General features: G+C 39.6%; 1 protein-coding gene across 2 annotated transcripts in view; it reads left to right on the top strand.

Annotated features, from left to right (window-relative positions):
- LOC134211008 (zinc finger protein on ecdysone puffs) overlaps positions 1–9,725 on the top strand; it is a 52,577-nt gene extending 42,852 nt beyond the window's left edge. For both annotated transcript variants that reach the window (XM_062687526.1, XM_062687525.1), the window contains exon 6: positions 7,839–9,725. In XM_062687526.1, coding sequence (XP_062543510.1) covers positions 7,839–8,119 — 281 coding nt within the window. In that variant the 3' untranslated portion in view covers positions 8,120–9,725. The remainder of the gene's footprint in view (positions 1–7,838) is intronic.
- Positions 9,726–25,312: the final 15,587 nt, after the last annotated feature.

Below are 25,312 nucleotides of genomic sequence, written 5' to 3'. Positions count from 1 at the left end.
TAATGTTCCGGTATTGTCAAAATAATCCATTCTGGGTATAACAGCATTCAAAACAAATGAATGTCCGTTGAAACTTTGCACATTATCTACCGAAACAACTAAACTTCGTTCTAGATGATCGAAAATTACCATTTTCTCTTAAAAGAGCTTTCCTTGAGCCTACCGTTGCGGTAGTTCTAAGCTCTTTCTTTTTCTCCTTATTGGCATTACATCCCCCACTGGGACATTACCGCCTCGCAGCTTTCCACAGTTATTAACTGCGAGGTTTCTAAGCCAAGCTACCATTTCTGCATTCGTATATCACGAGGCTAACACGATGATACGTTTATGCCCAGGGAAATCGAGACAATTTCTATGCTCCTATTGTTGCGGTATAACCCTTTATTTAACATACAGTCAATTCCACTACAACTGGCATCTGCGTCCTATAATCGCGGTATTAAAAACAAACCAATTAAAATTAGCTCAATTGACTTAATATTTATTTCTGGAAATAGAGTTGGAGGGCATTGAATCCTACTACCTAAATGCAAATAAAAAACCCCACAGCCAGTTGTTTTGACCCAGTGTTTAACTCCTCCATAATAAGTCGTTTTACCCTAGTTGCACTTGAGCCTGTGCTAGCAAAATTGGTATGATAGTACTGGAGTAAATTTTAAACTTTGAATATTAAATTCCTATTTTTATTTTTTTATGTAACTTAATTTTACCAACATGTTATGAGAAATGTGTCTAATAACAGACATAGGAAAATTGTGGTTTTTTTCACAAACTTCCAGTTAATTGGAACATAATGCTGTAAGATGTAAGCTTAATGGAATATAATGCACATTAAACTGGCCCAGCCTAGTATGGGGAAGAACAAAAGTTGTCAGAGTTGAGTAAGATTGACTGTTCGTTGTTGCTAGTCAATGTAGGAAGGGAGAGAAAATGCAATCACTCGCCCACTGCAAGCCGAGTATAGCTTTCCCCAAACACACACGACGAGATTCTATCGCTTGGCGACTGCGATTCTGTCACCGTTCGTTGGTATGGAAGCGAAAATGATACATTGTCTGCAGAGACCTGACGATAGAATCGCGGCAACTAGTCGCGGCGATGAAAACGCTTAAGTCTAATACCTCTGCGCTTGCTATGAGTTCATGCGGAATTTTATTGGATGTTTCGGATAAGGTTGACGGGCTCGTCTTGTTTAACGAGTTGCCAAAGCGATAGGAGAAAGCAATTGATGGGATTTCTTATTGGATTCCAGCAATTATTCTTGTTGGAGGTATACCAGTTTCCAGAGCTCATAACATCCCAAAATTATTGATAATTTCAAGATCCAATCGATTTTAAATTGACTCGAGTTTGGATTTTTTCATCAAAGGTAACATGGGACAATTATGCGTAGAATGGCAGTATAGGACAGAAATTTTCAGTTTTAGCGGTTGCACAATAACATTAGAAATATAGAGACAGATACAAAGTAGGAGGAATGGGATGAGCCTGGGTTTGAACCCACGACCTCCTGCGTATAAGGAAAAAGCGATAGCCATATGATTACCAAGCACGTAATCTGGACCATCCTTGACTTGATAATTAACTCACTCAATGCATAACAGAAATGATCTGATTGCTAGATATGAAATCATTTTTGTTTTCTTGTTTATCAAGTCAATCTTTCTACTCAGCTTTCTTTAAATAAATAATGATCATTTGTCTTTTTGGTCTGTTTCTTAAAATCATTTCTTATCATGAATATGTAACAAATTGAACATAGGATAATCACAAGTTGAAAATATATGCAGATGTTTAAAATACTCTCGTTACCCTAAAGATTGTTATTAAATGTAAAAGTTTTTCTTTCAAGCAATGTTTAGCCAGTCATATAATAATGTCAAAACGAATGACTAAAATTCGCCTTCAATAATATTTATGGAATTTATATAAAACTAGATGAGTTTATGCTCTGAATCTGTGAATAACCAGATGCGCTTTGAAAGTCAAAGATTATTTCAATAGTCAGAATCAATTTCTATGAGATAGGGTTCCGCTTCCTCACATCAACAATTTAACGATTTTCCATCGTTCCTGAAAACGTTTTCCAGCTTTTGGTAAATATAAACAACTCCAATATTCCAATGTGACAACGGGAACCTCAACCCATTTTCATTCAGAAAGATTACTTTGCTGACAGGCATATGAGCTTTCGCACATCAATTTTGGCATCAGGCTGAGCGTACAGATTGTGAAAAAAATACAGCTACACTAGTTGAGTTTATCGGATTCCAACTAAACAAAATTGTTTGCTGGTTTAGCGTTTCAGCTTGTGGACACATCATTTAAACTAAACCATCAACACCAGGCAGCGAGTAATGCTATCATTTTTTTGGACAAAAGTAACTATGTAGGGGAACTGTACCGGTTTTGGCCATGTTCCTAATTTGGTAAATTTTGTGAATAGCTCCAAAAATAAAGCAGTTCACAAAGGTTTTATTAGTTCCATCAAGAGATATATCTCTCCCACTTCTACGCTGCTTTTAATTGACCGATTATTTTGGAAAAAATATGTATTTTTCAGGGTTGGCCAAATTAGGCACTAAGGTAGCCAAAACCGGTGCCCTTTCCTTATTTGCTCCACGAATATAAAGCGCCTGACAATGAATAAAAAATTATTACATTCCCATAAATTAAATACCACCAACCCAGTCAAGCAGCCTAAAACATGAAACAAATCAAGTTTTGTATTTTTTTCTTCCACTGTGCGACAGGTCATAAAAATGTGAAATTCAATGACTAACCTGTATCCGTCTAAGGAAGAGTCCAATTCATGCTTATTAGACTGGCCCAGGAAACAAAAAGTTGTCGAATTCCACGAGGCATTCCATGGCTGATTTATAGGGGCTGTTTTGTGACTTTTGGATTTATTGATCGAATCGAGTCAGCTGAAAACTATATAAAAGTTCATTTAATCATCGTGCAATATTCTGTGAAATTGTTCTGTTACATACCAACTGCCCTTTTTGCAATTCTGAGCTCAATCGAGCAATCAGAACCAATTTCCAGATCGAATGAGTGTCGGAGGTGTATTTTCCTATATATTTTGACTGAAATCCACATACAAACTTCAAATCAAATGCGCGAGCTTATGCCCCATGGAATTCGACAAAAAAAATTTTATCCACATACTAAGCTGGGCCAGTCTAATGCTTATTATTTAAACTCAACTCGCCCAGGGAATTATTGAACGTGCGATTTGGCAGAAACCCGGTCGTATCATAGTCGAACAGAGCACTCTAAAAAATATTAGTGCAGAAGATGATTAAACTTTCGCTCTCGGACATTTTCTGGCAGAGTGTAAAATAATCGAAATTTTTTGGTGAAGTCCATTTTTCTTCATTTGTCAGTTCACTTCCGACACATTCATAGTCGGCTCTGGACAGTCAATATTCAGTTGAATATTAGTCATTGAATATTTATGCATATTTTACAAATTGATAAATTATCTGAAATCTGAACACGTTTCAAATGAGTAAAGTGATTGGACTGAATCCGATTTTCATCCGCGAGGCACTTTCAACGGTAAACATCAACATAAACAATGCTAATTATGTTTTTCTGCACATAGTAAACACACTCAGTGACAGTCGAATGAATGAGTTCGTGGAGTAGTCGTCTGACTATGTCATTCTATGTTTTGAATATTCATGCGATGTTTGTCAAAATTCGGACCGAAGTTGCTTCATGAAGATGAATATTTTAAGCTCTGTTTTCTGGTTTAATTTTTTCTGGGGTTCCTCATGCACAAGAGTATCGAATGTGTTGGCCTGGCTTATAAACTTTGCAGGTAAAACTATGTAAGTGCGGATATTGACTAGTTTGTGAGGTGAACATTTTCAAGCTATGGGAATGTTTGCAGACAAATAGTAGGAGAGAAAACAGTAAACGATCGTTACATTCTTCTTAATCTGGTAGGCAGAATACACCTACTTTTATGTTTGAGGAAAAATGGCCATTTAGGCAACGATTTGTAGTTGTAGAACGAAGCTTGTAGGTGGGGGTTGCTTCTCAGATTCAGTGTTTTTGGCCCTTGTATCAGGTCGCGATGAACTTGTTCCATAGCTTGTTGTGATTGCATCTCGTTGATCGTCGTTCATTATAGCAATCTGAACCCGAGCCTGAACTCCGATACACCCAGGCGCAATGTACAATGTTCAAACATCGAGTTCAAACTTGGGTTCAAACATGAGCGCTTGAACACGAGAATACTTCGCTTGGGTAAATTAGCGGGTTGCTAGGGAAACTATTGTTGATTCTTCACGTTTCCCAGCCTTGTTATTCATATCTCGAATAAGAGAATTTAACCTAACTTCAATGAAGGTATGATTGAAAAATTGAAGCATGTCGTTCACATTTTTTGTACCTGCATAACGAAGCGTTTATAGAGGTGAGGTCTTGATTCAGGCCTCTCATTCACGACGTCTTAGGTTCGAATCTGCTCTGAGCGGAGCTTTTTGTTCCATTTTCGAGGTTCTGAAAGAAATTCTTCTTAGGATTACGGGATTCTGCAACCACCAAAAAACGGATTAGTTCATATTTTTAAAATTTTGGGATAAGATATTTCTGACACGTTTATGAGGGGATAATTTATTCTACTTACTTCGCGGTGGTACTTTATAAACATACCGAGAATCTGAAGCGAAGTTCTGGATTGCATAGAGATTTCTTTATTCCAGGGATAGAGGGGTTTTAACCTTTTCGAAGAACGTTATGGTCAACGGGGCCTTAATTCCAGTTTCGTTTTTTTAGATTGTAATAACTGAAGATTTGAATCTTTTATGAGAGCCATGTAGTTTATAGGACTTTTAAGTTTAATGATTTGTGGGCTCATTTCTGACCTGGAGCTCCATCGTTTGTAAATTTTCTTCGTATTGTATAATGTCATAGGCGTATTATTTATACATAGCAATATAGAATAAATTTTGAACAGAGCCCCTACTATCTTTTTAAATTTCTATCAATTTGAATTTTTGGTTAACAACCAGTTCTTCACTCTCCCCCACTAAAAGTGTATCTTTGAACTTTTTGGAATCAACATCTATGTTTTATTCACGATATGCAAATCCCATCTCATCTAACAAAACAAAATGCATGCTTGCATATGTAACGGATATAAAATAATTAGGGGCTATATTTTAGACAGACAAACAGAGACTTGTGTATTTTACCTTGCTTAGAACATAAACGCAAGGATACTTTAAATAAGCATTACATTGGAGGCTGCCGGTTGTCTTGCCGAGCAAATGCACACATTATTCAGTTGTTACGAACATTAAGAATAATATCTGAAGATTTTATGCAAAATGTTGAATAAAAAAATTGTTGTGATATTGAGATATCGGACCAAGCGCAAACGGTTAAGTATCTTATTCAGCTATTCCACTACCCGACAAGGGCTGAAAAGTGTCATTTATAAAACAGAAACTATTCATGTGTTTTTCTAAAAAAAAATCCAAAGACAAGGATTCAAACACTAGTGCCCTGAGTGAACGCCAAACGAGTTACCACTAGGCCATCACCGTTACTCAAGAAGAGAAACCACTTGATCAATATGAACAGATGAACAGCATGCTGTATGTAAACTGATGTTTACTTCCATGTTCAAACCCGTGTGTTTGAACTTGGGCGCACACCCGTGTTCAAACTGGGTGCGATTTTGGTTCGGTTTATGATTAACTCGGTTTGGATCTAGTATGCATGTTTGAGTGCGAACTTGCACACGGGAAAACTGCACTTGTTTAAACGCGGTTCATGTTTTCGTGAAGACTGATCCTAGGGTAAAGGGGTACCATATGGTTTTAAGGCGGTCTGCATCAAGATGAATACACCACTAGGTGTTCCAATCTGCCAAATTCACGATTCAGCCATCTTGGAGTTTAGTATGTGAGAGCCAGCCGGTTTGTTTTCGTTTTGCACTGAAAATGAATTTTTCACCCCCACCTTCTTCTCTCCCACAAACTTGGCAGATTGGAGCACCTAGTACTGTATTCATCTTGGTCTGCATTATGTTTAGTTTGAATTATGCGTGGAGGCGCGTGGTACTTCAAAGTTTATTGCTTCGCCAAACAGTTAGCTATCTTATTCAAACAAGATAAAATATTGAAAATGATGATATGGAAATGCTAATATCATCTTCCAAACTTAGACGTACATGTTCATGATAGAATTAGAGGCGAAAGTATAGAATGAATTATTGGCAGTGGCTGATTTTCTACTCGCCGCAGCCACATCCAGGCGCTATAGTATATGCACAAAATAGCCAGCAAGAGTTAACCGCCAGAAATTTGTATGGCGAAAGACATCTAACGCTGGTTTTCTCAAAATTAGGAACTTTTCATGAAAAACTATTTGGTACCGGTTATGAGGGAAGGTGTCTGCTACTACGCCCACCAAATATTTTTTCGATTGAAGTGCTTAATTTTGAGAAATCGAACCTTAGATGCCTTTCGCCATACTGATTTCAGAAAGTTAACTCCTAGTGTGCCGCTGTAAGCACGCTCAAAGCAGTCGATTCATTGATCCTAATCGTATCCTAACGGAACTAGGCAGGCATGAAGAATGTTTTTTTTATAGAAGTCGACCGTCCTTCTGCCAAACTCCCGTATGAAGGGGGAGGGAAGAATATCTCCACTGTTTTAACTTCACGTAGAAGTAATACACTCAAATCATTAATTAGTAAGATAAAATATGTTTACTTCCCTGTCATACATTCCAATAATTCAATAGTTCTTTCACGTTAGATGGTATTTTTATAAATCTATTTTTCGCAACATAGAGTCTCTATTTAACCGATTCTATAAGCTTGATATTTTACATTCTTTTTGTAGAGGATGTGGATTCTTCCGATGTTCTATAGAATTACGAATAAATGTTCAACCTCAGCAGGAGCCCGACGTATCGCATTCGTTGATGATGCATTGCAATGGTCGTTTAGTAAGAGTGTATGATAGAGCCATACCATAGTAACATTTTGGTTTAATGAATGATTCAATATATGTCAAAAGTAATCTTGCTCTACGGGCAGGGTTATTTGGAAATTATTGAACTGTCATTTTTTTAGTTTAATTTCATTTTTTTTGGTTCTTTGTCATTATTATCTCCGACAAAAACAAAGCTGTGTCGTTGGTTCTCTTTTGTCGCTTGTTTTGCATGCGCATCCAAGAAAAATTGATCCCCTGGTCCCATACTTGAGCAGCTGTCACATCAACGTCTCAATTTATGGAAATTATTAGGCTCTTTTAGTGGAATGTTTTTAAGTTCTTTTACTCTTTTAGCTTTTTTATTGAAAATGTCATAAGACGGGCTTAGTACTATTCCATTTAATTCGAAATTCGAGTCGAGACGAGAACCGAGGTTGAAATACGTTTCTGTAAATACTATATCAAGATACAACTAAGTGGTGGAATTCAATGGGATTGTATTAACTCGTCTTATGACAAGGGAAAAAAATGGAAAATGCAGCGTCCCGGGTAACGCTGGATGTGTGACCAAATTACTATAGGGGGTTCTCCGTGGTGACTAATTTTTCTTTTCAGGGAGTCATTTTTGGGAACCCGCAATCTTGATCCTTGGAATCTTAAAATACGAATTACATCCAGGTGTTTTTTCACACGGTTTAGTTTCAGACGATTAATTAGCGATTATTTACCTTTTGCGTCAACGAATCAATGAGTGGGGGAAGTAAGGCCCCATAACGCCGTAGTATCCTTGAACATATTAACTCGAATATTTTTTTTTTTGAGTTGAATAATAATTACGGCGTTTGAAACCCATCAACTTTCTCATCCACTTTCCAGAATCCGCTGATGCCAGCATGGCCGACGACAGCAAGAGCGAGGAGGCCAACGGTAATAGTGAATCTCAGACAGAGCCGATGGAGACGGAGAACGCCGAAGCGAATAAGGGCGACGGGTCCGCCGCCGCGGATGACAAATCCACCGCCTCCTCCGGCGATGCCAGCAAGGCCGACGATGCCTCCAAGGAGGACGGCAAACCGGAGAAGGACGGAGAGAAAACCCCCGCCAAGAGCCGACGGGGACGTGCCGGACGTTCCGGTCGGTATGGCGGACGTTACTAAAAAGAACCCGAAAAAAAAAGTTTAAACTCAGATTCATCACCATTTTCAGCTTTTGAAGAAATGATATAAAAGAAAGTTTTTTGTGCAAACTCAACGGAAATTTTCAGAGAGGTTCTGGAATTCAAATACAAGTTTTAAATACTGCAATTGAAACCACACTAAACCACAAGACACTTTCAAAGTATTCTTCTACTTTTATTCTATCCAACTTTCCAATTCATGATAAAGATCGTAAAAAAACGCAAGGCAAATACAGCATGTAATTCCTTTCAATGAATTAACCAGTAACATTAATTGTATTTATTTGTGTTTGATCACATTATTATCATTTTTCATTTATGATTCTAGATAGGGTGAAGCACCCACAAAGCGTACTGTTACGTGTCCGCAATATGTTCATCAATAATTTTATTACTAAGCTGTAACGCAAAGCAAGGAGGAAATAATATGCATAAATATTTATAGACATCCAAGAGAACATGTTCGTTCGATATCTGGAAAAATAATCACCACATTCAGATCAAACAATATTTCTAATAAATGTGCACTCGAAGGCTTCTGTGTCGTCTAGGCTTTCAATTACCAAACGCGCACGCACAACATAAAAAGGTTCGTGCAAACATTTAATGCAAATAATTCAACATGTCCTCGATACTCCTGGAAGGCGGGTGCACATTCTTACGTATTTATTAGTATTTTATGGGTAATTGTGTAATCTGTCAAGCAGCTGATCCAACTGATAGGCAGCATGCGACATATTTAATGAAACAAGAAGTATAATATATTCTCTGAAATGTAAGCAAAACAAAATCATGTTTAACATACAAACACTAAATTCTCGGTATCGTTAAGTAATCCAACCACTAAAATAACAATGAAAAAGAAAAATGTAATTGTATTTCACAAAAAAAAACTGTAGTAGCATTGTTGTGAGGAGAGTTGAAACCTCTGCAGTAAAAAATAATTGCTTCTCTTTGTGTAGTTACAGCAAAAGCAAAAACACTTAAACTATTGTGCATCAAATTTAATGAGTTTTTCTCTGCAATATTCTGACAGAAGAGAATTTATTTGTATCTTTGGATGAACCAGCAAACAATGCGGACAGTTTAGCCAGATCCAGTTTAGACATTCTCGATGTACACTCAAGTAGCTTCAGTCGAAACTTATTCTCTGGGTGCCACCCGAAGGTGTATGGTGAAAACACAAGAAAGGTCTGCTGTAGCCGAAGACGAGCTGACACCGCGTTGCATGCCAATGGTCGTAGCAATACATTCGTTCAAAAGAAACCTGATGAAGAATTTTGTGGGATAAAGATGTTTGAGATTCAGAGAAAAATTAGTTATTAGCAGCATGCATCCGTCAATGCATCCCTTAAAAATATTGCGAGTAAAAGATATTCAAAAATAATATTCACAGCAAGCAGAACAAATAGAAGAATGATATATGAAAATACACGCGCCATCACTGATAAAACTAAAAGCAACCGTGAAAAAAAAACAAATACAAGCAAACAAAACAGGTAATTGAGCATAAATTGTAAAACCGAGATTGATCTTCTAGTGATTGACTAAAATAAATCGAACAAAAATCTGAGTTTAAAACAAAATTTGGATGTCATTTTAATATGAAAGAAATTGAACAAAGGAGGAAAATCGTTCAGATCGCTTTTTGTTTAATTCAGCATGGTAGCCGCCGTTTATTCTTATCTCAGCCCCCAGGTTGCCATTTGCACCAGTCACAATAACCTTAGTTTTTAGTAAAAGGTTGATGCGACATTATGCTTATTAGGACATTTTGTTTTTGCCTTTCTCGTACAACAAAGCTGCACCGAAAAGTTATTATTTCACTCCGAGAACGAACTAGGCTCGTAGTCCCATAGTACCAATTGACTCAGCTCAATGAACTGCGCACATGTCTGTCCGTCAGTGTGTGTGCACAACAACACGAAGAAATTCCTGAAAGAATTCGTGAAGGAATTTTGGAATGACTTTTGAAACTTTCTTATAATTTTAATGGAATCCTCCAATTTATTTTCGGAATTCCAATTTTCTTCAATTTGTCTTCAGAAATACCTTTCGAAATATCCTTGGAAATTCTTCTAGGGATTCCGTCGAGAATTCATTTACAAACTCTGCAAGGAATTACTTCGGCAATTCTTTTGTAAATTCCATTGGAACTTTGTTTGTAATTCCAACGGAATACTTTTCAGGAGTATTTCTTTTCCTGTGTAAATTGAATTAAGAACCTTTCAAATATTTTTAAGGAATTGCTTCAGCAATTATTTAAGGTTTTTGTCAAACAAATTCTTTCATTAATTCCTCAAGAAATCCCTTACGAGACTTTAGAAAGAAATTCTTGAAATTCCTTTGAAATTTCACTTAGGAATTTATTGAGAACTCCATTCAAAATTTCATTTAGGAATACCTTCGGACATTCCTCCAAAAACCTAACTAGAAACTCCTCAACACCTTTGGACATTTATTCAGAAATTCTCTCGGTAACCTCTTACGAATCATTTAGAAATTACTTTAAGAGTTCCTCGAAAAATTCATCTGGAAATACCTTTAATATTTTCGTTAGAAATCCTTCCAAAAATTCCCTTAGGATTGACTTTTTTATTCTTTAAAAAATTTCAAGAAAAAATCTACCAGCAAATTTTCCGGAAATTATAGGAATTACATGAATTTTGTCTGGTTTTACTAAAAAAGGAAGTTCCAAAGCAATTTCTGGATGAATTAGCGAAGGTTTTTCCGAAGGAATCCCTGGAGGAAATTCAAAAGGAATAAATGTAGATTTTTTTAAAAATAAATTTTATAAAAAAATATTCCTGGAAAGAATTTCTGGAGTGGAAAACAATCCTGAAGGATATTAAGAAGAAGTCACGGCAAATGCTGAGTAAAGCGTACCATTGGTACTTCGCGTCCTTAGCCTCTCGCCCAGCAACTTCTATCCCTACCTCCTCGTGGCGCTGCACTGGCCGGGATACGAGCAACCTTAGGGAAGATCGGGTAACCAACCCCGGTGGGAATTATGGTCGTATGCTGACAGGGTAGGGGGGTTTGCTCCATGTTAGGGCGGCTAATCATCGTCCGAGTGCCAGCGAGGAATTCTAGAATCAAACTGTGCATCATGGTTTAGCGGAAATGAGGAGGAATGGTCCTCCGGAAATTTAGGGGTTTGGTGTCAGGCCCTGCAAGCCAGCTAAAAACTTAAGTAACGAGACAATAACAAGAGAACGAACCGGAACAATCGCCGAAGACCACTGCGACGAAAAGGCTCTAGCGATTGGAAACTCGTTTCGTGGAACTGTAAATCTGTCAACTTCATCGGGAGCACACACATGCTCGCCGATGTGCTCAAGGACCGTGGATTCTGCATCGTAGCGCTGCAGGAGGTTTGTTGGAAGGGATCAATGGTGCGAACGTTTACAGGTAATCATACCATCTACCAGAGCTGCGGCAATACACACGAGCTGTAAACAGCTTTCATTGTGATGGGTGATATGCAAAGGCGCGTGATCGGGTGATGGCCGGTTCTTCAACTTTAGCATAATCAACGTCCATAGCCCACAATCTGGAAGCACTGTTAATGATAAGGACGCATTCTACGTGCAGCTGGAACGGGAGTACAACAGCTGCCCAAGTCACGACGTTAAAATCATCATAGGATATTTGAGCGCTCAGGTTGGCCAAGAGAAGGGGTTTAGACCGACTATTGGAAAGTTCAGCGCCCATCGGCTGACGAACGAAAACGGCCTCCGACTAATTGATTTCGCTGTCTCTAAAATATGACCATTCGCAGTACCTACTTCCCACATAGCCTTCCGTATCGGTACACATGGAGATCAACACGGCAGATAGAATCACAAATCGACCACATTCTGATTGATCGACGTCAGGACATATCGTGGCGCTAACATCGACGATGACCACTATCTGGTGATGGTTAAACTGCGCCCCAAACTATCCGTCATCAACAATGTTCGTTACCGACGACCGCCGCGGTACGACCTACACACTTAAAATAAATCGCCGAACTCGGTAAAATTTTACCGAAATCTCCACAGCAGAATTGTTCGGTAAAACATTTAACTGATTTTCGGCAATTTTGACCGTTGTGCCATGGTAAAGATTACAAGAAATCTGTTAAATAAATTACCGAACAGTTCTGCTGTTGAGATTTCGGTAAAATTTTACCGAGTTCGGCGATTTATTTTAAGTGTGTAGGTCGTACCGCGGCGGTCGTCGGTAACGAACATTGTTGATGACGGATAGTTTGGGGCGCAGTTTAACCATCACCAGATAGTGGTCATCGTCGATGTTAGCGCCACGATATGTCCTGACGTCGATCAATCAGAATGTGGTCAATTTGTGATTCTATCTGCCGTGTTGATCTCCATGTGTACCGATACGGAAGGCTATGGTGGAAGTAGGTACTGCGAATGGTCATATTTTAGAGACAGCGAAATCAATTAGTCGGAGGCCGTTTTCGTTCGCCACCCGGGGGGGGCTGAACTTTCCAATAGTCGGTTCTAAGCCCCATTCTCTTGGCCAACCTGAGCGCTCAAATATCCTATGATGATTTTAACGTTGTGACTTGGGCAGCTGTTGTACTGTTCCAGCTGCACGTAGAATGCGTCCTTATCATTAACAGTGTTTCCAGATTGTGGGCTATGGACGTTGATTATGCTAAAGTTGAAGAACCGCCATCAGCCGATCACGCGCCTTTGCATATCACCCATCACAATGAAAGCTGTTTACAGCTCGTGTGTATTGCCGCAGCTCTGGTAGATGGTATGATTACCTGTAAACGTTCGCACCATTGATCCCTTCCAACAAACCTCCTGCAGCGCTACGATGCTGAATCCACGGTCCTTGAGCACATCGGCGAGCATGTGTGTGCTCCCGATGAAGTTGACAGATTTACAGTTCCACGAAACGAGTTTCCAATCGCTAGAGCCTTTTCGTCGCAGTGGTCTTCGGCGATTGTTCCGGTTCGTACTCTCTTGTTATTGTCTCGTTACTTAAGTTTTTAGCTGGCTTGCAGGGCCTGACACCAAACCCCCTAAATTTCCGGAGGACCATTCCTCCTTATTTCCGCTAAACCATGATGCACAGTTTGACTTAGAATTCCTCGCTGGCACTCGGACGATGATTAGCCGCCCCTAACATGGGAGCAAACCCCCCTACCCTGTCAGCATACGACCATAGCTCCCACCGGGGTTGGTTACCCGATCTTCCCTAAGGTTGCTCGTATCCCGGCCAGTGCAGCGCCACGATGAGGTAGGGGTAGAAGCTTCTGGGCGAGAGGCTAAGGACGCGAAGTACCAATGGTACGCTTTACTCAGCATTTGCCGTGACTTCATCTTAATATCCTTCAGGATTGTTTTCCACTCCAGAAATTCTTTCCAGGAATATTTTTTTATAAAATTTATTTTTAAAAAAATCTACATTTATTCCTTTTGAATTTCCTCCAGGGATTCCTTCGGAAAAACCTTCGCTAATTCATCCAGAAATTGATTTGGAACTTTTTTAGTAAAACCAGACAAAATTCATGTAATTCCTATAATTTCCGGAAAATTTACAGATTTTTTCTGAAATTTTTAAAGAATAAAAAAGTCAATCCTAAGGGAATTTTTGGAAGGATTTCTAACGGAAATATTAAAGGTATTTCCAGATTAATTTTTCGAGGAACTCATGAAGTAATTTCTAAATGATTCGTAAGAGGTTACCGAGAGTATTTCTGAATAAATGTCCAAAGGTGAGGAGGAGTTTCTAGTTAGGTTTTCGGAGGAATGTCCGAAGGTATTCCTAAATGAAATTTTGAATGGAGTTCTCAATAAATTCCTATGTGAAATTTCAAAGGAATTTCAAGAATTTCTCTCTAGAGTCTCGTAAGGGATTTCTTGAGAAATTAATAAAATAATTTATTTGACAAAAACCTAAAAAAATTGCTGAAGCAATTCCTTAAAAATATTTGAAAGGTTCTTAATTCAATTTACACAGGAAAAGAAATACTCCTGAAAAGTATTCCGTTGGAATTACAAACAAAGTTCCTATGGAATTTACAAAAGAATTTCCGAAGTAATTCCTTGTAGAGTTTGTAAATGAATTCTCGACGGAATCCCTAGAAGAATTTCCAAGGATATTTCGAAAGGTATTTCTGAAGACAAATTGAAGAAAATTGGAATACCGAAAATAAATTGGAGGATTCCATTAAAATTATAAGAAAGTTTCAAAAGGCATACCAAAATTCCTTTACGAATTCTTTCAGGAATTTCCTCGTGTTGTTGTGCACACACACGGACGGACAGACATGTGCTCAGTTCGTTGAGCTGAGTCAATTGGTACTATGGGACTACGAGCCTTAAAAAAAAAGTTCGTTCTCGGAGTGAAATAATAACTTTCCGGTGTAGCTTTGTTGTACGAGAAAGGCAAAAACAAAATGTCCTAATAAGCATCAACCTTTTACTAAAAACTAAGGTTATTGTGACTGGTGCAAATGGCAACCTGGGGGCTGAGATAAGAATAAACGGCGGCTACCATGCCGAATTAAACAAAAAGCGATCTGAACGATTTTCCTCCTTTGTTCAATTTCTTTCATATTAAAATGACATCCAAATTTTGTTTTAAACTCAGATTTTTGTTCGATTTATTTTAGTCAATCACTAGAAGATCAATCTCGGTTTTACAATTTATGCTCAATTACCTGTTTTGTTTGCTTGTATTTGTTTTTTTTTTCACGGTTGCTTTTAGTTTTATCAGTGATGGCGCGTGTATTTTCATATATCATTCTTCTATTTGTTCTGCTTGCTGTGAATATTATTTTTGAATATCTTTTACTCGCAATATTTTTAAGGGATGCATTGACGGATGCATGCTGCTAATAACTAATTTTTCTCTGAATCTCAAACATCTTTATCCCACAAAATTCTTCATCAGGTTTCTTTTGAACGAATGTATTGCTACGACCATTGGCATGCAACGCGGTGTCAGCTCGTCTTCGGCTACAGCAGACCTTTCTTGTGTTTTCACCATACACCTTCGGGTGGCACCCAGAGAATAAGTTTCGACTGAAGCTACTTGAGTGTACATCGAGAATGTCTAAACTGATCTCGGCTAAACTGTCCGCATTGTTTGCTGGTTCATCCAAAGATACAAATAAATTCTCTTCTGTCAGAATATTGCAGAGAAAAACTCATTAAATTTGATGCACAATAGTTTAAGTGTTTTTGCTTTTGCTGTAACTACACAAAGAGAAGCAATTATTTTTTACTGCAGAGGTTTCAACTCTCCTCACAACAATGCTACTACAGTTTTTTTTTGTGAAATACAATTACATTTTTCTTTTTCATTGTTATTTTAGTGGTTGGATTACTTAACGATACCGAGAATTTAGTGTTTGTATGTTAAACATGATTTTGTTTTGCTTACATTTCAGAGAATATATTATACTTCTTGTTTCATTAAATATGTCGCATGCTGCCTATCAGTTGGATCAGCTGCTTGACAGATTACACAATTACCCATAAAATACTAATAAATACGTAAGAATGTGCACCCGCCTTCCAGGAGTATCGAGGACATGTTGAATTATTTGCATTAAATGTTTGCACGAACCTTTTTATGTTGTGCGTGCGCGTTTGGTAATTGAAAGCCTAGACGACACAGAAGCCTTCGAGTGCACATTTATTAGAAATATTGTTTGATCTGAATGTGGTGATTATTTTTCCAGATATCGAACGAACATGTTCTCTTGGATGTCTATAAATATTTATGCATATTATTTCCTCCTTGCTTTGCGTTACAGCTTAGTAATAAAATTATTGATGAACATATTGCGGACACGTAACAGTACGCTTTGTGGGTGCTTCACCCTATCTAGAATCATAAATGAAAAATGATAATAATGTGATCAAACACAAATAAATACAATTAATGTTACTGGTTAATTCATTGAAAGGAATTACATGCTGTATTTGCCTTGCGTTTTTTTACGATCTTTATCATGAATTGGAAAGTTGGATAGAATAAAAGTAGAAGAATACTTTGAAAGTGTCTTGTGGTTTAGTGTGGTTTCAATTGCAGTATTTAAAACTTGTATTTGAATTCCAGAACCTCTCTGAAAATTTCCGTTGAGTTTGCACAAAAAACTTTCTTTTATATCATTTCTTCAAAAGCTGAAAATGGTGATGAATCTGAGTTTAAACTTTTTTTTTCGGGTTCTTTTTAGTAACGTCCGCCATACCGACCGGAACGTCCGGCACGTCCCCGTCGGCTCTTGGCGGGGGTTTTCTCTCCGTCCTTCTCCGGTTTGCCGTCCTCCTTGGAGGCATCGTCGGCCTTGCTGGCATCGCCGGAGGAGGCGGTGGATTTGTCATCCGCGGCGGCGGACCCGTCGCCCTTATTCGCTTCGGCGTTCTCCGTCTCCATCGGCTCTGTCTGAGATTCACTATTACCGTTGGCCTCCTCGCTCTTGCTGTCGTCGGCCATGCTGGCATCAGCGGATTCTGGAAAGTGGATGAGAAAGTTGATGGGTTTCAAACGCCGTAACTATTATTCAACTCAAACAAAATTATTCGATTTAATATGTTCAAGGATACTACGGCGTTATGGGGCCTTACTTCCCCCACTCATTGATTCGTTGACGCAAAAGGTAAATAATCGCTAATTAATCGTCTGAAACTAAACCGTGTGAAAAAACACCTGGATGTAATTCGTATTCTAAGATTCCAAGGATCAAGATTATGGGTGCCCAAAATGACTCCCTGGAAAGAAAAATTTGTCACCACGGAGAACCCCCTATAGTAATTTAGTCACACATCCAGCGTTACCCGGGACGCTGCATTTTCCATTTTTTTTCCCTTGTCATAAGACGAATTAATACTATTCCATTCAATTCCACCACTTAGTTGTATCTTGATATAGTATTTACAGAAACGTATTTCAACCTCGGTTCTCGTCTCGACTCGAATTTCGAATTAAATGGAATAGTACTAAGCCCGTCTTATGACATTTTCTATAAAAAAGCTAAAAGAGTAAAAAAAAAAGGCGCGTGATCGGCTGATGGCCGGTTCTTCAACTTTAGCATAATCAACGTCCATAGCCCACAATCTGGAAGCACTGTTAATGATAAGGACGCATTCTACGTGCAGCTGGAACGGGAGTACAACAGCTGCCCAAGTCACGACGTTAAAATCATCATAGGATATTTGAGCGCTCAGGTTGGCCAAGAGAATGGGCTTAGACCGACTATTGGAAAGTTCAGCGCCCACCGGCTGACGAACGAAAACGGCCTCCGACTAATTGATTTCGCTGTCTCTAAAAATATGACCATTCGCAGTACCTACTTCCCACATAGCCTTCCGTATCGGTACACATGGAGATCAACACGGCAGATAGAATCACAAATTGACCACATTCTGATTGATCGACGTCAGGACATATCGTGGCGCTAACATCGACGATGACCACTATCTGGTGATGGTTAAACTGCGCCCCAAACTATCCGTCATCAACAATGTTCGTTACCGACGACCGCCGCGGTACGACCTACACACTTAAAATAAATCGCCGAACTCGGTAAAATTTTACCGAAATCTCAACAGCAGAACTGTTCGGTAAATCATTTAACTGATTTTCGGTGATTTTGACAGTTGAGCAATGGAAAAAATTACAAAAAATCTGTTAAATAAATTACCGAACAGTTCTGCTGTTGAGATTTCGGTAAAATTTACCGAATACGGTGAAATGAGTTAAGTGTGTAGAGAGACTGAAACAACCTGATGTCGCCACTGCATATGCGGAGCATCGTGAGGCAGCGTTGCCGGAAAAGGGTGCGCTCAATGGGGCCACTCTTGAGGACTGCTGGAATACAGTTAAAGCAGCCATTAACGACGCAGCGGAGAACAACGTCTGGTATATGGGACGAAGTCGACGGAACGATTGGTTCGACGAAGAGTGCAGACAGATTCTGGAGGAGAAGGACGCAGCGCGGGCGGTCGGGCTGCAGCAAGGTATCCGACAGAACGTGGAACGTTATAGACGGAAGCGGATACAGCAGACCCGCCTTTTTCAGGAGAAGAAACGCCGCCTGGAAGAAGCGGAGTGTGAGGAGATGGAACAGCTGTGCCGTTCTCAAGAAACACGCATGTTCTACCAGAAGCTCAACGCATCCCGCAAAGGCTTCGTGCCGCGAGTTGAAATGTGCCGGGATAAGGATGGGAGCATCTTGACGGACTTACGTGTGGTGATCGAAAGGTGGAAGCAGCACTACGAGGAACATTTGAATGGCGCTGAGAGTACAGGCAGTGAAAGTCAAGGCTGAAACTGAACAGTTACCGGAGGAGTGGAAGGAAGGGGTCATATGCCCATCTACAAGAAAGACGACAAGCTGGAGTGTGAGAACTTTCGAGCGATCACCATCCTCGAAAAAAAAAACCAGCCGGTATCGTTACTGTAAGGCAAAACTTTCAAAAATACCGTGAATACCAGGTACCATCTGTTAATTGATTTAAAGGCGGCATACGACAGTACAGACCGCGTAGAGCTATGGAAAATTATGTACGAGAACAGCTTCCCTGGGAAGCTTACCAGACTGATCAAAGCAATGGTGGATGGTATGCAAAACTGAGTGTAGATTTCGGGCGAACACTCCAGTTCGTTTGAATCGCGCCGGGACTAAGACAGGGTGACGGACTTTCGTGCCTGTTATTCAACATTGCGGAGAGCCGGGTGTAACAGCCGGGGTACGATTTTCAACAGCTCCACTCAATTTATTTGTTTCGCGGATGATATGGACATTGTCACATTTGCAAAGATGTACTGGTGGTGAATGCATCGAAGACAAAGTACATGCTTGTGGGCGGAACCGAGCGTGACCGGGCCCACCTGGGAAGCAGTGTTACGATAGACGGGGATACCTTCGAGGTGGTCGAGGAATTCGTCTACCTTGGATCCTTGCTAACGGCTGATAACAATGTTAGTCGTTAAATACGAAGGCGCATCATCTGTGGAAGTCGGGCCTACTACTAGATTCGCCGCCGCACCAAATGTGTTATGTACAAGACGCTAATAAGACCGGTAGTCCTCTACGGATACGAAACATGGACAATGCTCGAGGAGGACTTGCAAGTATCGGAATATTCGTGAGACGGGTGCTAAGGACCATCTTTGGCGGTGTGTAAGTAGACGGTGTATGGCGGCGAAGAATGAACCACCTCACCCAGCTCTACGGCGAACCCAGTATCCAGAAGGTAGCTAAAGCACTTGGTTAAGTAGAAAAACAACTCCTTATTTTTTAATCTTTTTCCATAAATTTCAAGTAACCAAAATGGTATGAATTACCGCAAAGTTAGTGCAAAATTGATTGTTTTTGATAGCCCATCTTGATTGAATGATTAGATCATTTAAACTGGTTTTACACAAATTCAAACATGCACTATCGATTTTTCCTTTTCCACTTCCCCCAGTGTACCTTACTTCGTTACAAAGATACCCATCGACCGAAACTTGGAAGGTTCGGCCATTCAGGAAAGTAGCATAATTTGAGGCATGCAGAGAAAATTTTCGAGAGGACCACATAGCTTTTCCTTGGGAGATGTTTTAGCAACCAGTTACGAACGGAATCGTGACCAGGAGTCTTTTTGACTTTCAAGTTCCGGGCAATACACTTTATCTCCTTGGGGCGAACTAGCCAAAAGTTGTCCGTAGCTGCCAAGGACTGGTCGATGTGATCCATTGACTGCTGTACTGCCTCGATGGTGGCAGGGTCACTGGTGGATTGATTGTTGTGAGCAATAGCAAAACATTCAGCTTTTTCCTTCGGACATGCACGCAAGATATCGCCATTGCGTAATGGTGGACTATACTTACTGGTTTTCTTCAGCGCTTTGGTGATGTGCCAAATTTTGTTGTCTCCGCGTTCCATTTAATTGAGTATTTCACCAAATTTGTTGAATCTTGCATTGGCGCACCCCGAGCAGCACAAGTCAGACAAAAATGGTTACAGCAACTTGATTGTGACTAAATCTCGTCACATATCAGTTGCAGAAACCAATGAGGAACATGTGTGCTGCTAGGGACTGGTCACGAATACGATTGGATCAATGGATCCCTGGTTCTCATCCATTGTCGTCGACGCCTGTTTCGAAGTTGGATGAGTAGTTTGGTTTCATTTGATATTGTAGCGGTTTCGTAAGGACGAGGAATGAATTGCGGAACAGAGGCCGACTCAGCTTCAAGAATAGCGTTCTTGATGTAAGCGAATGCCGCGTCGATATCGTTTATGTCCCGAATTTTGGCTACAACTGGATCATTTGGGTTAAATTTTGAACCCGCCAATCTTTGAAACGTGCGCCAGTCAGCGTGTGCATAGCAGTATACAGTGCAAGTGTTTACCGCAGGAGTGGCTGTGATATTGATTTCGAAACTTACGGGTAAATGATCTGACAAAAGTTCATTCAGGACAATTGGCTTCGTCATGTCTGCCATGTTGTTGGATAGAACAAGGTCCAGGGTGTACGGGTTATCACGGCCGGACGGGTGGAATGTCGGTGAGTCTGGGAAATTGACATTGAAGCTAGATCATGACGCTTCTTGATACAAGATATTTCCCGCGATGTCTGGCGTTGAAATCTCCGACAATGAAGAAGGGATTGTCGATGAACACCATAGACCGAATATCGCGCCGAAATTGCGACCACCTGCACCCCGATGACCTCCAGGAAAACAGGCAGCGATGCTACAGATTTGATTCCCACCATCAGTTAAAACGGAGGTGCCAATGACTTCTGTTACTTTAGTAGCGACATCAAGTTGTTGTTGCTCTTCTACCAGCGTCTACGCTTGAAGGACGATTGAGACGAACGCAGTAGAAATTTGGGTGAAGAAAAAACGTATTCGGCCGCAACCAGCTTTCGGTTATTATTGCAACATCTATGTTGTGTCGGTGGACGAAGTCGAAAAACTCTAGATGTTTATTATAAACGGAACTACCGTTCCAGTTAACTATACGCAAAGTTGACGGGTTAGCCATTGTACACGTATTTCATGATCAGCTCTGACAAAGCTAAAAATTGCTGCTCCTTGGTGCAACAGCCTTGCAAACGCCGGAAGAGTTCTCTGGCTAGGCAAAGAAACACTGTAATGCTGAACAAATTTGGGTTCGAAGATTCGACAGTCTGGGAACCTTGCGCACTGCACAGCTTGAGAGAAAGACAATCCATCAATTACACTCGCGTTATTATGGTATGGTTTAACGGTTGGAGCATTTCTGATTGGATTTCGTTGCGCAATCGATGCTGCCTGGTATCTGTATGCTTGGAAGTACGCCGCCGGGTTTCTTCTAGCTGCTTAATGTAGTTCGCGCGACTGGGACAACCTCAATTCCGCAGCAGTGACCCAGGATTGATCCCTATTAGACACCTGCCGTGATGGGGGCACTAGCCAAGCATTCCGCTGTCTGGTAGATCAGTACTCGATTCTGGAAGTAGCCGGTACTCCGAGACGTAGCTACGAGTTAGCGATCTCCACCCAGCAAGTACTGTTGAACACATTCCGCACGGGGGCTGTCCACAAACCAAGTAGACCGATTTTCACATTTTTAACTCCCCTTCTCCCTAGTAAACCATCGTCGAATTTTCTGATACCTCATTCTCCCCCCTCTCCGTAGACTTTTTCCCAATTTTACAAAATATCAATTAAATTACCATATTTAGACGCGCCACTTTTAATTCGCATATTTCTCCAATAAAAAATAATTGCTTATTTTGCTAGATCAGTGATCCCCAAAGTGCGGCCCTCGAAGCCTTTTCCTGCGGCCCGTTTTCTGAGAATAGACTGCATGTGGCCCATTGATAAGCATTATAAGACATGAAAAGCTTTTTAATATTACCATCATCTCAGTGCACTCGGGAACCTGTCAAGATCACGTCACTATGATATTGAAGAATGAATAATAATCGTGAATAGTTTTATCATAGTTTTTATCATAGATGATATGTAGGCCGACAGAAAATATACTTCAATGTTATCGCTGTTTATGATAATAGTAAATTTGTATTTGATCTCGGGAGTTTCAAGTAGGCTGTGATTAATAGCGGACGCAAAAAAAATCCGTCAAAGTTTTTCTCTTGTTTCAAATTGGTTTCAAAACTGTTAAAAAGTTTAAATAATTTAGCTGTTGCTGCTGTTCTACTGTGATTTTCGAATGGCTTTTTGAAGAAATTGTGAGCTAGGACACCGGATTGTGATGAATCTGAAGTTTCCGGAATCTTCGCAAATTTCCCAACCAAGCATATACATACATCATAGTTTTTCAAGCGTGGATCCACCGTTCCAGCTACTGATCTGGTGAGCCCGTTTCAGTTTATTATATTACGTCCATCTAACTACGATTGGGGAAGGGGACGTGAAATGCACGTCACGTAGATCAGCATCAGTGACGTAGAATAAGAGTCGAAAATTGTAATTCTAGTGGTACATTGAACAGTTTTCTTAAGATTTCAGACAACAAAAAATGATTTCAATTCAGTTAATCTATGTTATTCCAGCGTCCTGGGACATATAGTAGAAATAGGACAGCCCTTATAAACGCTCATCCAACCGTGTCTGCACTCCGGGCGCTAATAGGTTAGAACTATTTACAAGAAAACTGTACCTCTAATATTACCACAATAGAACTGTTCCAAGTAATCCACGACTAACTTTGAAGTTTAATAACTCATGAGCTCTACTTCTTACCATGTGTTCAACTTCGCTTATATTTTCTCAACCTTCTTGTAATACTTGTAATACAGGAAGGTATAATCATGAATAATTATGAAAGATGAAAATTGGTGGTATGTGAGTCGTTTGTTGAAGTTGTTTACAGTTTTCCTATGGAGATTCAAAATATGCTGCAAATATTTATCATTTACGTTGTTTATTTCACTTGTCATTTTTTATTGGAAAGTATTCAGAATGCAGAAAGACGATGTTGAAATAATGGTTTATATTTTCATGGGCCTCTTATTGAAATAAAGTCAGAAAGTTTTTACTGTGTGCAGGAACAACTCACTATGGGGATTAAGGCGGACATTAATCGGAAAATCGACTTTCACCAATCAATATTTCATTATTATTTTTTTTTCGAAAGTAGATATACCAGATGAGAAAACACCAAAATTGCAGGTCCCTACGAGTTATAAGATGGGGAGAGACCTTAGAAACATTTCTTGTTCATTAACTATCCTGACGGAGTCACGGATTGGTTCCGGTTTCATATGTTGGATACCCTGCTTTCGGATATCAGTTGCTCCAAGCTTTTATTAAACTTTGCGCTATTTTAGGATTCAATTAAGTATAATTCTTCATTTCATAGCTTACCCTTCGCTCTCCTTATTTAAAGCCTCATTCTCGATACTTCCATCTCCTCGTTCTTATACATCTCGTTTAGTTGCTTCTTAATGTTTCTCTGTTTTACGAGAACATCTCCCTGAAGCATTACTTTCTGGTTGTACCGAAGGGACGATGGGCTTGGCGGCAATGCTTCTGCATGTGCTTCTGCCTGTCGTATTGAGGCGGGTTTGCTTCTGCTACGACAATAGAGGCTTGTTTGCAGCCGTTTGATCATTTATTCATCCACTTAGAATTCATTTGTTGATCAAAATCATTATCATATCAGGGGGGAAGGGGAATTTAATTTCTTTTTGCTCTTTTTTCGTTTCAGAGAGCGAGCAAAGGCGCTTAAACCTAGGCTATTAGCCAGGGCAAGGCTAATACCTTCGCCCCATCCGAGGAAAATCATCGGCAAGGATAATGGAGTGGCATAAATTTCTTAGCAAAGTCACTCCCAACGTATTTCCACAAATTTTCTATCATTTGCTTATAATGATACTCCTAAACCACATACCCTACCCACCATCCAATTCCTTGACATCTATGAGGGCGTCGGTGAGTCGCTGGCCTCTCGTTAAGTAGATGTCATATCATCATTCCCTTCCCTTTCCTAATAACGGAGAAGATGGGGTGGCCGGCAATGATAGCTTTTATGTTTTATCATTCTGGACCCCCAATTGGATTTCCATTGAATCCCAAATGGAAATCCATAAGCAATTGGGGTAAGAAAGGTAAAGAATATACATGACAACTATCAGTATGCAATCTACGAAATACTCCGTTACAACGCAAAGCAACGCAACGCAATAGTAAATTTGTATTTGATCTCAGATTTGAAGGATGATTCAAGATTGAACTACAGGTAAAAATAATGTAGTCATACACTGCTCCGTAATAAGAATGCTTTTATTTTTCAAAATAAGTTAGGTTTTGGCAAAAGTGAGCTAGAATTTGGTGGATTATCACCTCCAGAAAATAAGTTGAATATCAACAATGGATACTGTTCAGAATACCAAACGAATTCTTTTCAGAATCATTAACAGATTATGCTCAGAACCTTCAAACGGATTCTGTTCAGAATCTCAACAGACTCTATTTGAAATTTCAAACAAAATCCGAAAAGATTCTCTCCCAATTCTCGACCGGAATTCCGTTCAGAATCCCGAAAAGATTCTCTTTAGAATTTCAAACGGATTCTGTTTAAAACCATGATCCGATTCTGTTCAGATCCCAAACGAACACTTTTCAGAATCTCGAACGAATTCTATTTCGAATAACAAACTGATTCTGTTCAAAACTCCAGATGGATTCTATTTAGAAGCTCGAACGAATTTAGCTCAGAATGTTGAGCAAATGTTTTTAAAAATCCCAATAGAGTTTTAGGTAACCCCTTCGTTATTTGCTACAATAAGTTATATTGAACAATAAACCTCGAGCATGAAGCGGTAGCGAAAGCGATTGCCACATGGGAATCGCTTAGAATACCGTATAGAATATTTTCTGCCAACTAAGCCGAAAAGATGCTATGGCGAAAAAACATTTTCTCAAATATTCAATAATCCGTAATATGCAATATAAACTGAAAAACAAATCTTACAAATTGACTGCGGCCCGCTTCAACAGCTCAAAACTTCTGTGCGGCCCTTGAGTAAGTAGTACCTAAGTACTTATGCTGGGGACCACTGTGCTAGATCTTAACCACTTTTGCACTTTTGTTTTTTTTTACTATAGGAACTCAAGATTTTGTGTTTTTCATAATATATCTAGCTGTAAAAAGGATTTTCTTTCTGAATAAAAGCACACGCGATGCTGTAAA

The sequence above is a fragment of the Armigeres subalbatus genome, chromosome 2 (genome assembly GCF_024139115.2).
Source record: "Armigeres subalbatus isolate Guangzhou_Male chromosome 2, GZ_Asu_2, whole genome shotgun sequence".
In the NCBI taxonomy this organism is placed as follows: domain Eukaryota; kingdom Metazoa; phylum Arthropoda; class Insecta; order Diptera; family Culicidae; genus Armigeres; species Armigeres subalbatus.
The sequence above is the reverse complement of the archived record's forward strand: the minus strand, read 5'-3'. Positions and strand labels throughout refer to the sequence as shown.